The following is an 18,102-nucleotide window of genomic DNA, read 5'->3' on the forward strand; positions in this document are numbered from 1 at the left end:
CACTATTCCAATGAGCCACCACACACTGCAGCACAGACGAACTTCGGAAAAGAGAGGAGAACCACCTGTACAACGTATTCAAGAAGAACAGATACTCAAAAAATACAGTGCGCAGATTCCTGAAGGACAAACCACGACAAGCAGACCAAACACAGCCAGAAACCCTAACCACCTTACCATACATCAAAGAAGTCTCAGAAATGACAGCCAGACTACTAAGACCCCTCGGAATCCTAGTAGCACATAAACCCAGCAACGCTCTCAAACAAAAACTAACAAACTTAAAAGACCCAGTACAACCCATAGAAAAAAACCAACGTCATCTTCAAGATTCCATGCAAGGACTGCCACAAACACTACGTAGGACAAACAGGAAGAAAGTTAGCCACCAGGATACACTAATACCAGCTAGCCACAAAAAGACACAACCCTCTCTCCCTCGTAGCCCTACACACGGATGAAAAAAAACACCATTTTGACAGGGACCACGCATCTATCCTGCGACAGGCTAAGCAAAGACATGCCAGAGAATTCCTAGAGGCCTGGCACTCCAACCACAACGCCATAAACAAACACATAGATCTAAATGCCATCTATCAACTCCTCAGAAAACGAACAGGAAATGACAACACCACAAACCTCAGGAACCCCATCCAGGAGAAAGGTAGAAATAGAAAGCAGGAGACAACCGCTTCGCTTCTCTAGGACGTTGCCACTGGTGTTACCTAGCCAGGTAATGAAACGTCTGGATATCAAACCTACAGCTCAGCGAGCAAACCTACACCCTTTCCTCCTCTTTAGTGAATTTTATGATAGTAAGGGTATTGTTGATGGTCTTGAAGATTTCCTCTAATTTGTTTTGTTTAGTGATGACAAAGGTGTCATCCACGTGGTGGACTCAAAGCTTGGGTTGGATGGTTGGCAGAGCTTTTGTTCGAGTCTCTGCCTTACTACCTCTGCTTAAAAACCCTGATATTGGAGATCTGATGGGTGTTCCATTGGTTTGGCTGTAGGTTTTGTTGTTGAAGGTGAAGTGGGTGGTAAGGCGTAGGTCCGCTAGCTTGACGACATTGTCCTTGCTGATGAAGTTGGTGGTGTTTGGTGTATGTCTTTGGTTCTTCTAATTGCGTAGTCAGTGTTTCCTTGGCCAGGTTGTTGTTGATGGATGTGAATGGTGCTGTTAGGTCAAAGGAGACCATTATTTCATCCTCTTCTATATGTTGGTGTCTTTGGTCTTCAGGAATTCTTGGGTGGATGGATGGAGTGGAGGGCGTGAGTCTTTAAGTCTTTTAGTCTTTGGTGTAACTCGTTGACCAATTTGTAAGTTGATGTTCCAGGTAGCGAGACAATGGATCTGAGGGAGGGCTCCTGATTTGTAAATTTTGGGTAATCTGTAGAAACGTGGTGTGTTCGATCCGTCTGGTTTCATTTTTTGGAAGTTGGTCTTAAGTATTGGTCCAGATTTCTGAAGTTTTTTTGAGTAGAGCTGTGATTTGGTTCTCTAGTTATGGGGTTGGGTCTATCGCCACTTGTAAGTGTTGGTATGTGGTACCAGGCCTGCCAATCATCCAACCCAAACTTTGGGTCTGCCACGTGGCTGACACCTTTGTCATCACTGAACAAAACAAATTAGAGGAAACCTTCAAGACCATCAATAATATCCTTACTGGCATAAAATTCACTAAAGAGGAGGAAAACAACAACAAATTGCCATTCCTAGATGTCACAGTAGAGCGAATGCCAAAGTGGGAACTTCAAACCAGTGTCTACAGGAAAACAACACATTGTGACCAAATACTGAACAACAGAAGCAACCATCCCAACACCTGCAAACAAAGCTGCATTAGAACATTATTTCAACGAGTCACCACACACCGCAGCGCAGAGGAAAATCACCTCTACAGCATATTCAAAAAGAATGGGCACTCAATGAACACAGTCCACAGATTTCTTAGGAACAAACCCCAACAACAGACAAAACACGTCTAGAAACCCTAGCCACTCTCCCCTACATCAAAGACCTCTCGTAAATGACTGCCAGACTACTCAGACCTCTTGGCATCGTGGTGTCCCACAAACCCACCAACACACTAAAACAGCAGCTACTGAACTTGAAACACCCTATACAGACGACAAGCAAAACTAATGTTATTTACAAAATACCTTGCAAGAATTGTAACAAATACTACATTGGACAAACAGACAGAAAACTAGCCACCAGGATACACTAACATCAACTCGCCACAAAATGACATGACCCACTCTCATTAGTATCTTTACATACAGATGAAGAAGGACACCACTTCAACTGGGACAAGGCAGCCATCCTAGGACAAGCCAAATAGAGAGAGACACGAGAATTCCTGGAAGCATGTCACCCAACCAGAACTCTATTAACAAACGCATTGACTTGGATCCCATTTACCACCCCTGAGAAAAAAACAGGAAATTACATCATCAACCCAAGGAAACCTAAACACTTAAGTAGAAAGCGGGCCATGTCACCAGAGCTTCATCTGGAGGCTCACTGATGATGTTACCTAGTATGGTGATGAAACAGCTGAAAACAAGCCTTCCAGCTCAGTGAGCAAACCTACATCCAGGCCCAACTAGTTCTAGAACACAGATCTTCATTACGATGCCAAAGTATTGTCAGGGGCTATTTCCTTTTTCTTGATGTCATGTGGAGAGAATCAAGTTGATCAACTGTTGACCTAATTGTTATTTATTGTTCAAAGGGCGATTGTTATCTGAAATGCTTTATCACTCTATAAACTGATCTGCAATTCATCTTTATCGTTTGCATCAGTTTATGGCATTTAGCAGGGCAAACGATGAAGTAATTTATTCCAGATAATGTGCTTCCATTTGTGTGAAAATCTCTTCTTTTTTATAGTGCCAAAAGAGGAGAAAGTGAGGTCTGCAGATGCTGGAGATCAGAGATGGAAATGTGTTGCTGGAAAAGCGCAGCAGGTCAGGCAGCATCCTGAAGAAGGGCTAATGCCCGAAACGTCGATTCTCCTGTTCCCTAGATGCTGCCTGACCTGCTGCGCTTTTCTAGCAACACCTTTCCATAGTGCCAAAAGAGGCAAGTTGACCACCAAGCACCAATGTCCAGGCTGATGCTTCTCCACAGTGAACACACACATATTCCTCACGCCTTCACTTGGTTGCAGTCCCTAATTTGTGCAAAGTGTGATTGAAGTTTATTGATGCTAGTGTTTAAGGACCCAAAAGCTAGTTGCAGGTTGTACAATATGCATGAGATAGCAAATCTTGTATCTCTGCGTAAATCTTCTAGCAATTTCCTTTCAATTTGAAGGTACTGATAGTATTTGTATTGTCTTTTTAAGATCATCTTCCACTGTTACAAAGAGCCACTTAATTAGGTTACAGCTCATCTTTTGGCTCAACTCCACCTTTCTGCTCTGCCCTTATTCCTTGATTGTCTGACTGTCTAAAAAGTATTGCAGTCATATTCCTGAATACATACTAACTATGTACCGATCCTTCTGTGAAGAAATTTCTCCTCATCTCAGTCATAAAGTCATGATCTCTTGCATTTGTTCAGTTTTATTCATCAACTTACCATGTGATATACTTTCTATCTGCTTACGGTTTAATTAACAGACTGATCCCTAATGTCAGAAAACAGACATATGAATAGATCTGGAATGATGCTCAGCATCATTCATGACTCCTCGCATACTGAAGCAGTCCCTGTTCATAAGCAGAAAAACCGGGATGAAATTCATGTTTGGGCAGCTCTATTGCAATTAGAAATTGCCAGGGAATGATCATATCCAACAAGGCGAACCAATTGTCACCCCTTGCTATTCAATAGCATTACCATCACTGAATTTCTCACTATCAACATCTTGGGGGTTACCATTGACCAGAAACTGAACTGGACCAATCATATAAATATAGTGGCAACATTGGGAATTCTGTGGTGAGTAAATTGCTGCTGACTCCCCAAGTTGTCCACCATCTGCAAGACACAAGTCAGGAGTTTGATGGAATAGTCTCCACTTATCTGGAGGAATGCAGCTTCAACAACACTCAAGAAGCTCAACATCATCCAGGACAAAACAGTTCATTGATTGGCTACCCATCTAACACTTGCAATGTGCATCCTCTCCACCACCAGCTCTCAATGCCAACAGTGTGTTTCATCTACAAGATGCAGTGCAACAACTCACTAAGCTGTGATCAAAAAAACATTCCAGACACATGATCTCTATTCTCCAGAAGGGCAGGGGATGTGTAGGAATGTCATCACCTGCAACTTCTCCTCCAAGCCTCTTGTCATTCGAGTTGGAAGTAATCACCATTCCTTCAGTATTACTCAATCTAAATTCTGGAACTCCTTCCCCAGCAGCGTTGTACGTTTACTTAGACCATGTGACAGCTGCAGTTCAAAAGGACAACTCCCACCAACTACTTGAGGGTAATTAGGGATGGGCCATAAATGCTGATCTAGCCAGTAATACCACATTGTATGAATTATTTTTTGAAAAAGTGGTCTACATTATCCCTAGAAAAAAAATGACTTTCTTTTCTTTATGCTAGTCTTCATGACTTGGAGAATCCAAAATACTTTCTGCCCAATGAAGCACTTTGTTAGGTGGTAAACGCAGCACTGAATTTGTGCACAACAAGATCCCATGAACATTAATCTTAATAGATTTATCTAATTTTACCATTAGGGCTCTGAGGAGAATTCCACAAGTATGGTCTGGCTCTTCTCAAAAATACGTGTCATAGGATCTTTCGCAATATCTGTGCGGGCAAATGGGATTGTTAATAAACCAAAGGCAATAAAGTTAAATATGTAACACTCCAAGTTGTACTGGGATAGTTGGAGGAGAGAGTGAATGACTCAGTCGCTCACTAGTTAGGAACTTAATCATGTGCATTTGTTCAGGAGAAGCCACTAATTTAATTCAAACCAGAGCCATTATTGGGCATGCAGAGTACAATCTACAAATGTGTTTCCAGTTAGTGGTATAAATTCGAGATCCAGGAGATAGTTTGGAGGTACTTGGCAAATTCTTGCCCTAATTGTTATTTCTAGTTCAAAACGAAATTATCATCTTTGGTTTAAAGACCTGAAGGGACAAATCAGCAGCTTATCTTTATTTTTTGAATCAGTTTCTGTATTTAAAACAGCAAACAGTAAAGATTTTAATTCCAGATGGTATTCTTAATTGTGTAAAAATCTCTCCCGTTTTGTTAAGGAAATTGAATTGATCATTAGACTTAATGACACGGCTGAGATGTACATAGTGGAGAAACAAGGGAAGTCCATTGATCGAGGTTAAGGAGCCTAAAGCAGCTACAGGCGATGCAGTATACACAAGAAAGCAAACCTACCTTATACAGCGTCTCAGTATGTCCCATAGCAATTGCCTCTTAATTGTTTACTGCTGTTGGCATTTTTGTTTTCTTTTTCAGAAAGTCTTTCACTGCTACAAAGAGCTCGTATTTATTTCCATAATATGATATAGAGGAGTAACCAAATAGTTCCATTTGCCACTTTTTTTATTTAATGTGGTTATAGTTGTCCTGTTACCTCTATTTCACCTTCCTGCCTTACTTCATATCACTTAGATTAGATTACAGATTACATTACAGTGTGGAAACAGGCCCTTCGGCCCAACAAGTCCACACCGACCCGCCGAAGTGTAACCCACCCATACCCCCACATTTACCCCTTACCTAACACTACGGGCAATTTAGCATGGCCAATTCACCTGACCCTGCACATCTTTTGGACTGTGGGAGGAAACCGGAGCACCCGGAGGAAACCCACGCAGACACAGGGAGAACGTGCAAACTCCACACAGTCAGTCGCCTGAGGCGGGAATTGACCCGGGTTGACCTTGGTTGCCGGAGAATCCAAAAAGTATTAATTTATTATCTGGAGTAGAGTTTTGAAGATTCGCAAGTTTGAGTGAAGGGGGAGATAATGGCCCAGTGGTATTACAGCTAGACTATTAGACCCAAGTGATGTTCACAGGACCTCTGTTCAGATTCTGGCATGGTGATGGTGGGATTTGAAGTCAATAAAAATCTGGAATTAAGAGTCTAATGTCCATTTTTCAGAAAAATCCTTCTGGTTCACCAGTGCCCTTTGGAGAGGAATCTACCTACATGTGACTCCACACTGCGTGGTTTACTCTTAACTGCCGTCTGGGCAATAAATAGCCACATCCCGAGAATGTTTGTTTGTTTGTTTTTATTTTAAGGAAAAAAGTCTCCACATTTCAGTCCTAAAGGCTAGATCACTTGCAAGCTGAATGTGAGAGATATTTAATCCTTGAAGGCAGTGGAGAAAAAGGCTAGCAATATCCTTTATCCTTCCTAAAGCCAGATATTGGATTTCGAGCAAAGTCTGAAGAAATATGGCCCGTTTATCTCTTAAAAAGTGATGACCTAAAGAACGTAGAACAGTGCAGCACAGGAATGAGCCTTGCAGCACAGGAATGAGCCTTTCAGCTCATCGTGTCTGTACTGACTGTGATACCATTCTAAGCTAATCCAACTTGCCTGTGCACAGTCCCTGTTCCTCTATTCCCTGATTGTTCGTGTGTCAGACTAAATCCCTCTTAATGTTTTTGTTGCCCAACTCCTTCTACCCGCTGCACCAGGGTATCTGGACGAGGGAAAAAGTGAGGACTGCAGATGCTGGAGACCATAGCTGAAAAATGTGTTGCTAGAAAAGCGCAGCAGGTCAGGCAGCATCAAAGGAGCAGGAGAATCGACGTTTCGGACATAAGCCCTTCTTCAGGAAGCAGGACGAGGGAGCAAGCCACTTGGCAACTCCACAATTAGGATCCTCGTCACACTTTACATTTCATTTGGGAAGAGACTAATTTAGTTCAGACCATCTGGCACGCGGAGTACAATTTGCAATTGTGCCAGTTGAGGCTATAAATTCCAAGCCAGTGAGAGGGTGCAAAGATGTTTGACCAACTCTTTGGCCTAATTGTTATTTCTAGTTCAAAGGATGATCACTATCGCTCCTTTTTTTTTGTGGTCTATAAACTGATTAGCAGCTTATCTTTGTCTTTTTGCATCAGTTTACAGCTCTTAGAGCAATCAGTGAAGGTGTTTACTCCAAATAATGTATATTTAATTGCACACGAATCTCTTCCTTTTTACAGTGCCAAGAAAAGCAAATTGGCCATTAGACTGGCTTGATGGCAGTGTTGAGGTATTCACGGGAGAAATGAATCCCTATCACCTTCGCTCAGCTACAATTGCTATTTTGTACAAAGCAGTGAATGAAGGTCATTTGAAGTTAAAGTTGGAGGAACTCAAAGCTAGCTGCAGGCTGTGGAATATGCACGCGATAGCAAACTGCCTAGTATCTTAGAGTAAATCTTGTAGCTATTTCCTTTTAATTTGAGACTACTGACAGTATTGCTGTAGAAACTTCATTTTGTGATGGCTTTCGAATCACTCTCAGAAGTGCTTTTGGAAAGTCTACAACTGCTACAGACAAGGACTTGTGTTTGTCTATATAAGGGCAAGAAACAGAAGATACAGGTCTGTGTAGCCCCTGGAGGCTGCTCCACCATTCAACTGGTCACACCTTTTTACCACAGCTCAACTTGTCTGCCCTATCTCAATAACCGTTGATTGCTAGATTTTTGTACAATAAGACAATCTCATTCATTGCATCGTAGGTTTCTGAATTTCAAAGATTCCTAACAACGAGTGAAGAGATTTCTCCTCTCCGCTTTTAATGTGGTGTAAATTTAATGCAGTGTTTTCTGTAATACACCCAGGCATATGTTATTTGTCATTTGGGCTGGAGGCCATGACACAATGGAGTTGTTGCTGAACTAGTAATTCAGAGGCCCAAGTGTTGCTCGCCACCAGGACCACCTCAAGATTGTTCAGCACCATTGTGGTCTTATGAGGGAAGGCTGAGGGACTTTAGGTTGTTTTTGTTAGAGAGAAGAAGGTTGAGAGGTGACTTAATCGAGACAATATAATCACACTTAGATCGGTTGGACAGTGAGCCTTTTTTCTCAGATGATGATGGCTAACACTAGGGGACATAGCTTTGAATTGAGGGATGATAGATACAGGACAGATGTCAGGGGTAGTTTCTTTATGCAGTAGTAGGGCCGTGGATCGCCAACTTTAAGGGCATTTAAATGGTCATTGGATAGATATATGGATGAAAATGGAATAGTGTAGGTTAGATGGGCTTCAGATTGGTTTCTCAGGTTAGCGCAACATCAGGGGCCTGTACTGTGCTGTAATGTTCTACTATTGACTGAGCAGTTGAGTCCTAAAAGGCATAGTTGCTAGACTGGGTGTGTTGTAGGTGGTGAGGAAATCAATAAGAGGGAAAAACATGTTGGATCTCATTCTCACCATTCTATTTGGTACAGGTGTGCTCGTAATTGTATTGGTACGACTGACCACCGCACAGTCTTAGTTCCAATGAAGTGCCATCTTTGCAATAAGAATACCTTCCATTGCGTTGTTGGCATTACCTATGTCTGAATGGGATAGATTTCAAATAGATCTAACCATTCAAATCTGGGCATCCATGAAATGCTATGAGTTATCATTATCAACAGAATTGAACTCCAATGCAGTCTGCAGCCTTATAGCTTGGCATACTCCCTGTGTCACTTTGCCATCAAAGGAGTCATTTGTGGTTCAGTGAAGAGTGCAGAAGGGTATGCCAGGAGTAGCATCTGGCATTCCTAAAAGTGAAGTGTCAACTCTCAGTGAAGCTGCATTGTTAGACTGCTTGTGTATCAGAGGACATAAATAATGTGTGATAGACTGGACTAAGGATTCCATGAGTGATAGGTCCGATTTAAGCTCTGCAGTCCTGCCACAACAAGTTGTGAAAAGTGGTGAACAATTAAACAACTTAATGGCGGAGATGGCACCACAAATATCCCCATCTGAATGATTGAGGAGCCCAGCACATCAGTGCAAACAATAAGGCTAATGATGCATTGAAATAATCTTCAATCAGATGTGCTAAATAGATAATCCATCTCGACCTCTTTAGAGGTACCCAAAAGTGGAGGTGCCAGTATTCAGTCAACTTGATTCACTCAATGTACTATAAAGAATGGCTAAAGGCACTGGATCAGTGTAAAGGCTGTGGCCCCTGACAATATTCCTGCAACAGTCATGAATGCTTGTGCTGTGGAACTTGCCATGGTCTGATTCAAATAAATCTGCAACAGCAACATCTACCCAGCAATGTAGAAGATGGACTGGGTATCCCCTGTAGATAAAGGTAGGGTGATAATTGGCCAGGTGGGGTTATTTTTATTAGTCTATCCCGATCATCAGCAAAGTGATTAAAGGGGCCATCAATAGTGTTATCAACCAACAGCTTCTCAGCAAATTCTGCTCCGTTTGCATTCTCCCAGCCTCACTCAGCTTTTGACCTCTATACAGTTTTGGTTCAAAAATGGACAAAAAGGCTGAACTCTGAGTGTGAGTGTGACTGGTCTGGACATTGTAAGATGTCAAAAGAAGAGTCATATTGGATTCAAACCAGAAACCTTGTTTCTGTCCCAATAGGTGCTACCAGACCTCCCATGTTTCACCAATATTTTCTTTGTTTGCTTTTGAGTCAGTGGTAATTGGGGGAATACTCCTTCAATGTCACTGGGACAAATTCAGAACTCCTTTCCAACTAGCACTGTGGATATATCTACAATTAATGGTTGGTTCAGGAAGGCAGTTTACCTCCACAAGGGCAATTAGCGATGGACAATAAATGCTGTCCTAGCCAGCAAAGCCCAAATCGCCTGACTAAATGTCAGAGTGAAACTGGGTATGGATATTGTTGCATTGAAGAGTCCAATTATCATTTATTGCAACTAACTATTGAGTACAAGAAAATATTCTGAGGCACATAATTGTCTCGACTCATTAAGCCAGTACATGGATCCCTGATTTATGAACATCCAACTATTGAAAGCCTGTACTTACAATTGCAATCCCATATGTGGATGTAATTTTGAAGACCCAAGGTAAGAACATTTCATTTAGGAACAGCTGCTTTACATGGTCTTGTGCTGTGTTCCCACTTGCATACAAATTGACTTGCAAACGGACTCCAGAATGCAACCTGTTCACAACCCAATGACTTCCTGTAGTTTAAACAAAGCAACAAGCTTTCAGTAGAGTGTCGTGCCTCACATAACCTAAAGCAAGATGGAGTATGCAACCTCTATACCCTCCAATCTAACGTTATGTAGAGGGCATATCTCTTAAAGGTATACTGATGACGAGACAACACGACAAAATTTTTATCTCTTATCCTAAGATTGTGATGTAGCTTTAGATTACATTCCCTCTAATTTTCCCTGAGACCATGCACACTTCGCAAGGTTAATGCATCCACCCATTGATCATCCACCAAGGGGCTTTGCAGCTGAGAGGGAATGTTTGGTTGTAGACACCATAAACATGGGCAATAACCTCTTGGGATATAGAGGATAGTCAACTTCCCCAAGTTGTTTGACAGGAGCGTTATCAATAAAGGATATTCTAATTTATCAAAATTTGATAAAGAGCCGCATTAGGAGATGTTAATATAAATGGTTAGGGAAGGATTTTATGTAGTCTTTTTTTAGTGGAGGGGGAGGTGATGGAACTTAGAGAGATGACTCTTTGGATCAATATTTTAAGGTGACCTTAATGGCTGAAAGGGGATCTTACTGATATCGGGAGAGGTACCTATCCAGAGATTTGATCTTTCTAAGATAGCAGAGGAATGCTAAGCGATAGGCAGCAAAGGATGATAGATGAGAGACTAGCCAGTATAGTATTGGAATAGCTGTGTCCAGAGATTGCTCCTGAATCTGCTATACTCTGGCTCTTGGTGATTGGAGTTCAGCTGCCTTGTAACAGTAGGAATGCCATCAATATAAAGCAAGAAGCAAGTAAATTAATCCAGAAAGCGCATTTCTTTTTGTAATGCACAAATATGGAAATATGAATTTAGAATGGAAAACATTGACAGAAGACAACAACAGGATGCAAGGTTTTATAGAAGGGGTGTGTGCAGATAGGCAATTAAAAAGTGTGAAATGATAGTTCAAAATGATGGAAATAATTTGAAGCATGTTTTTCAATAATTCTGCTTGCTTTATGTTTTTACATCATCTCTTTGCTGTTCCCTACACTGTAATGTTTGTTTATTTGAGAAAGCTAACTTTAAAATTGTTTTTGTGTGCCCACTTTATTCATACTCCTGTTGTCCCATTAATTTTGAAAACATTTTGACCGGGGGAGAGGGTTCCATAATCAGTTTTTGTCGGTGATTGGTTGCTCAGTGTTGGCTCATTCACTTCGTAGTAAGAAGATTGGTGCTTCCAACCCAGTTCCACCGTGGTTAAAAAGGGGTTTAGCATGCTTGCTTTCATTCTCAGTCTGGAAATAGGAGTTGGGAAGTCATGTTGAGGTTGGTAACATTGGTGAGACCTCTTCTGGAGTATTGTGTCCAATTCTGGTCGCCCAGTTATAGGAAGGATGTTATTAAGCTGGAGAAGGTTCAGAAGAGATTTACCAGGAGATTGCAGGGATTGGAAGATTTGAGTTATAAAGAAGTGCTGGATAGACTGGGACTCTTTTCACTGGAGCAAAAGAAGTTGAGAGGCAACTTTATCGAAGTTTATAAAATAATGAGGAGTATTGTTAGTTAATGGTAGATGTCTTTTCTCTAAGATGGTGGATTTCAAGACGAGGGGGTGCATTTTTAAGATGAGAGGAGAGAGATTTAAAAATGTGTGGGGGCAAATTTTTTTACATAAGGTGGTTTGCATGTGTAATGACATCCTGAGGAAATGTGGATGTGGGAACGATTACAGCATTTAAAAGACATTTTGGATAAGTACATAAAAAGGAAAGGTTTCAAAAGTTATGGGCCAGGGGTAGGCACATGGGAGTAGTTTAGTATGGGATTATGTTCGGCATGGACTGATTGGACTGAAGGGTCTGTTTCTGTGCAGTATGACTCAATGTTATAGAACATTACAACACAGTACAGGCCCTTGATATTGCGCTGACCTGTGAAACCAATCTGAAGCCCATTTAACCTACACTATTCCATTCTTGTCCATATGTCTATACAATGTTCATTTAAATGCCCTTAAAGTTAGAGAGTCTACTAGTCTGAGTAAAGAAACTTCCTTTGTCCTATATATATCATCCTTTAATTTAAAGATATATCCCCTCATGTTAGCCATCACCATCCCAGGAAAAAGGCTCTCGCTGTCCACCTTCTCTAACCTTCTGATTATCTAATGTCTCAATTAAGTCACCTCTCCACTTTCCATCTAATGAAAACAGCCTCCAGTCTCTCAGCCTTTCCTCATAAGATCTTCCCTGCATACCAGGCGATATCCAAGTAAATCTCCTTTGAACCCTTTCCAAAGCTTCCACATTCTTCCTATAATGTGGTGACCAGAACAGTACGCAATACACCAAGTGTGGCTGCACCAGAGTTTTGTACAGCTGCAGCATGACCTCGTTGTTCCAAAACTCAATCCCTCTACCAATAAAGGAAACCGTATGCCTCCTTAACAACCCTATCAACTTTAAAGGATCTATGTACATGGACACAGAGATCTCTCTGCTCATCTACACCATCAAGAATCTTACCATTAGCCCAGTACTCTGCATTCCTGTTACCCCTTCCAAAGTGAATCACCTCACACTTTTCCACATTAAACGCCATTTGCCACCCCTTAGCCCAGCTCTGCAGTTTATCTATGTCCCTCTGTAACCTACAAAATTCTTCGGCACTATCCACAACTCTACAGGCCTTAGTGTCATCCGCAAATTTACTGACCCATCCTTCTACGCCCTCATCTAGGTCATTTATAAAAATGACAAAAAGCAGTGGACCCAAAACAGATCCTTGCGGTACATCACAAATAACTGAACTCCAGGATGAACATTTCCCATCAACCACCACCCTCTGTTGTCTTTCAACTAACTAATTTCTAATCCAAACTGCTGAATCACCCTACCGTGGGGATCCTTAGCAGACGCCTTACTGAAATCCATATACACTATATCAACTGATTTACCCTCATCCATCTGTTTGGTCACCTTCTCTAATAACTCAATAAGGTTTGTGAGGCACGACCTACCCTTCTCAAAACCATGTTGACTATCCCTAATCAAATTATTCCTTCCTGGATGATTATAATCCTACCTCTTATAATCCTTTCCAATACTTTACCCACAACCAAAGTAAAGCTTGCAGGTCAATAATTATCAGGGTTGTCTCAACTCTCCTTGAACAAGGGAACTACATTTGCTATCCTCCAGTCTTTTGGCACTATTTCTGAAGACAATAATGACATAAAGATCAAAGCCAAAGGCTCTGCAATCTCCTCTCTGACTTTCCAGAGAATACAAGGATAAATCCCATCCAGTCCAGGGGACCTATCTATTTTTACACTTTCCAGAACTGCTAATACTGCCACCTTTTGAATCTCAATCCCATCTAGTCTAGTAGCCTGTATCCCAGTATTCTCCTCGACGACATTGTCTTTTTCTAGTGTGAATACTGACAAAAAAATTCATTTAGCACTTTCCCATCTCCTCTGACTCCACATGCACAGATTGACTGATTGACAGAAATAACTTGGATTTATAAACAAAGTTAAAGGTCTGGATGTATGAGCTGACTCTTCAGGGCAGAATGAAGGGAAGCACCTTTGGAGGTGCTCTCTTTCAGGTGAGAGGTTAAACCAGGCCTCTATCCTGAAATCGTTGAGTTAGAAGGATCCCATCATGAATGAAAAACAGCAACATTTCATTGGTGTCTTGTCCAACATTTATCTCTGAAGCACCATCATCTAAACACGTGGTTTAACCATTTATTCCTTTGCTCTTTCTTTGTTTTCTGATTACCTGTGTTCAATTCTGGTCTCCCTGCTGCAGGAAAGATGTTGTGAAACTTGAAAGAGTTTAATAAAGATTTACAAGCATATTGCTGAAGCTGGAGAGGTTGAATAGGCTGGAACTATTTTCACTGGAGCATCAGAGGCTGAGGGGTGAGCTTAGATGTTTATAAAATTGAGAGGGGCATGGATAGGGTGAATAGCCAAGGTCTTTTCCCCAAGATACAGGAGTCCAAAACTAGAGGGCATAGGTTTAAGGTGAGCGGGGAAAGATGTAAAAGGGTTCTAAACGGCAGCATTTTCACGGAGGGGGTGGTGCATGTATGGAAGAAGCTGTCAGCAAAGATGGAGACCGGTACAATTTCATCGCCTTATTTGCTGTTATAATTACAATCAGAACAGCATCTGGATGGATACATGAATATGAAGGGTTTGGAGGGATGTGGACCAAATGATGGCAAGTAGACTATGTTGATTTAGGATATCTGGTCAGCACGGACAAGATGGACCGAAGGGTCTGTTTGAGTTGTACACCTCTATGTATTTGAGCTGTGAGCACGTTTTAAATGGGACTGACCTAACTAGGTGCAAAATGCTTTGGAACTGAGATTATGACAGATTGTATATAAACCCAAGTTATTTCTTTCAATCAAAGTCAAAGGTCTGAAGGCAGGGCATTGCTGCATCATTAATGTGACACCTCCAGATTTATTAAATATATTTAATCTGTAGTGTGGTGAAGATTGATGATTAAGATTTTTAACTATAATGAATGTTAATCTGAAATGGCATTGGTGAAGATCCTAAAGAAATGTGGAAATGCTTTAAATGCCCATCTCTAGCCTGACCTGCTTCCCCTCTCCATCTCAGGTAACACGGTTGTATTGAAACCTGCCTCATATACCCGACTCACTGCCCTACTGTTTGCTGAGATCTGTGCAGAGGCCGGCCTCCCACCCGGTATGTTCAATGTGGTGACCGGAAATGGAGCATTTGGCAGCAAACTGGCGATGCATCAAGATGTGGACAAGGTCGCTTTCACTGGCTCCACCACGGTACTGCATTGGATAAATTCTTAGAGATGTTTCTATTGGTTCTGTTTATGTGACCCCACCTCACCCTGTCTCAATATTAAAGTGCTGTGGTCTTTCTGTCAGCCTTCTCCCTTACTGCATTTACTTCCAGCCCTCCAAAATAAAAGTGTCAACCTGCTGTCAATGTTACTTTGTGCAAATCTGACAACGTTTAATCATGACGGTGAGTTGCCTGTCACTTGACCAGCTGACAAATGGATTTGATCCACTGATAGCTATGGGGAGAAAAGAGGCCAGCCTTTTGAATGGAGGTACCTAATGCAGTTATTTGAGCACTGGTTTGTGGTGCTTTCAGGATCCTTAAGTAATTTCAGGGCTGAGATTCCAAGATTTTCAACTCTTAAGGGAATCAAGGGCTATGGGGAAAAGGAAGGAAAGTGGAGTTGAAGGTTATCAGATCAGTCAGGATCTCATTGAGAAAGCTCCGCCATTCAATAGGCTGAAAGGACCAGAACCTGGCCAATGTCTTAAGGCTCCAATCAATCAGCAAATGTAGTTGCCTTGGAATAGAGGCACTGCAATTTTATTACTCAGCTCATACAAAATAGCAATCCGGTTTCATCTGGCGTTCCATGGAGGGTGGTAGAAAGGGTCATGGCACTTCTTACTGGGTGCCAGGTGTTCCCCTCTGCTTATGGCTAATAGTATCCTATCTCAAAATTGCAATTAATGTTCAGACATTTGAGACCTTTTAAAGTGGTTGTTTCTCGATCTCAACAACCATGTCCCTGATAAATGGAGTGAGCCAAAGCCTGTACTTTCCTAAATGGTCCGATTGTGCTTATTGGAAAACCACTTTATTTGCAATTCCCAGTGTGACGTTAACATAAATGAATTGGCTGTGTTTTGCCAACATCACTTGTAACTCTTGCGTTTTAAATGTTTTGCATTGAAAGTGCCTGTCAGCTAACATTTAAAAACCCTAAGCGTTCTTGTGAACATTAACAGAAACCCATCCTGCATCAAATCTGTACTGAACCTGTTCTGAAAGTACAGGGAGTCATTTATTCTTGTATGTAACTCATACTGTACTGGGAGTACTTCAGTTTAGAAGATGTTTGTGTTCCTGATCTGTATCTAGCTAGCTATCCAACCTGAACTGAGCTGACCTTACTTGCTGGACCAAGATGGAGGAGTTGTTGGCACCCATTAATGGGAAACAGTAATACTCTTTACCTCTGGCACAAAAGCATCAGAAAAGTTAATATGCATTCTGCTGGGTTTTGCTTATTGCTGCTGCGTTTTGATTTTGGCTTGAGACTTAATGTTCTTCCTGTAAATCACAAACTGGCTTTAAATGAAATAACATTGTGCTTCTGATTCTGCTGCTTTAACTGTGTAGAAATTGACATCTTTGATTGGAAGAGCTTTAGTGAAGAAGCAGAAAACAAATTGAGAGGGAGAATTGTGCGTGTCCAGTTTTGAGGGGATGAGTGTCTAGCGTAATTATCTTGCTGTTCAGATTCAGCGCCTAACTGACTTCATACCAGTCATCCAAGACGAAACCTGTTAGCACATTGTGTTTCAGTGTTGGAAGATACAGAGCCCACTGTAAAACAGAGTAGTGCATTCCCTTTGGTCCTGCAGTGACCTTCCAGCTGCTGACAAAATTCTTTTGACTGATGGATGTGAGCGATTGTGTTAAAATCCCCATTCTGTCCATTGTGGCATGATCCCCAAGCCAGAAACATAATTAGTGTTGGGAGCTGTGCAACTCCATCTGGGAGTCAGTGAAATGGTTTGCAGTTATTCACCAGCTTTTCCTGATAATCAGTGTTTAGAATACTTAGTGTGTTGCTAGGCTGAACAGAACAGCTGTAAGCTTTTGGCCTCTAATCTGAAATGAATTTATTGAGCCAACACTTTGTGCACTCTAATTAATCTCAGCATCACTGAACAAGCGGTGCAGGAGGAGAAATACTAACCAGAGTACCAGCTCCTGATTCCTTTTCGCAAGCAGACCTTGAATAGAGGGTAGCTAGTCTTCCATGAATAAATGTTCTGATTCTGTCACGTCATCTCTCCCACCTCGAGCAAGTTCTGAGGCAATGTGCTGAAACACTGGCCATGCTCATGGAACTATGGCAGAATGAAAAATCAGTGTCTTCAGGCAAGGGACAAAATTGTAAAGGGAAAGAAACTTGCTGTAGCAAGCCTTCAGAAACTGTCCACAAGGAACTAGTTGGTGTAAGAGGACCTCTGTGGAGATGTGTACTAGCAGGAGATGGTTATCGAAGGGCAAAGAACTTGCTGATTTTTGTGGGAATAGCTAGTTGCTCTAGCCCATCCCTGTAGCACAATCCTTCCAGTTCTCTGCTAACAACTTCTATGGGATGTTGGGCATTTCTCTTTTTACGAATGTGCAGACTATGTGGTGACCTACTTGAGTCATAGGATCTCTATAATGTGGAATCAGGCCATTTGACCCGTCAACATTGACCCTCTGCAGACCATGCCATCCAGACTCACCCCCCTATCTTATCTCAATAATACAATGGTCTATCCACCTAGCCTTCGCATTCTTGGAAACAATGTGCAATTTACCATGGCCAACCACCTAACCTTCATGTCTTTGGACTGTGGGAGGAAACTGGAGCATCCAATGGAAACACAGACATCGGGAAAATGTGCAAACGCCACACAGACGGTGGTTGAATTAGACCCAAGTCTTAAGTGCTGTAAGGCAGCCGCGCTAACCAGTGTGCCTCTGTTCTGCTCCCGAGGTTTAACAGATTTTGAGAGAAATTGAGAGAAAATTAATCCTGACAAATTGTCCTTCTTTGCAAAAGGTTAAGAATGGGAAGTTAGGAGTAAAAAGGAAAGTCAAGAGTGAATGTTTTCACCCAAAAGGATGATTGATTCAAGAAGCAGGCTACTTGAAAAGGCTGTGGAATGCAGCGTAACTGGCTTCAAGATCCCATGTTTCGAGAACCATCATGACATGGAGGGTAAACCTGAATAATTGGGTCACCTTCTGGTGTGATGATTAAAGTTTGAAGCTAATTGTTTTTTTTTTTTGAAAGGTGAAGATGTTGGGTTTTGTGTCTTTTTAATCAGGTTTTAATAAGAACAAAAGAAGTAGGAGCAGGAGT

The 18,102-nt window shown here is 41.6% G+C and overlaps 1 protein-coding gene across 2 annotated transcripts in view; it reads left to right on the top strand.

The window, feature by feature from the left end:
• Positions 1 to 18,102, top strand: part of aldh16a1 (aldehyde dehydrogenase 16 family, member A1) — a 65,426-nt gene that overhangs the window by 23,904 nt on the left and 23,420 nt on the right. For both annotated transcript variants that reach the window (XM_087978259.1, XM_043679624.2), the window contains exon 6: positions 14,787 to 14,971. In XM_087978259.1, the coding sequence (XP_087834385.1) occupies positions 14,787 to 14,971 (185 nt within the window). The remainder of the gene's footprint in view (positions 1 to 14,786; positions 14,972 to 18,102) is intronic.

Source organism: Chiloscyllium plagiosum, unplaced genomic scaffold (assembly GCF_037043375.1).
Source record: "Chiloscyllium plagiosum isolate Xiang-an unplaced genomic scaffold, Cpla_swu_hap1 HiC_scaffold_33, whole genome shotgun sequence".
Classification (NCBI taxonomy): domain Eukaryota; kingdom Metazoa; phylum Chordata; class Chondrichthyes; order Orectolobiformes; family Hemiscylliidae; genus Chiloscyllium; species Chiloscyllium plagiosum.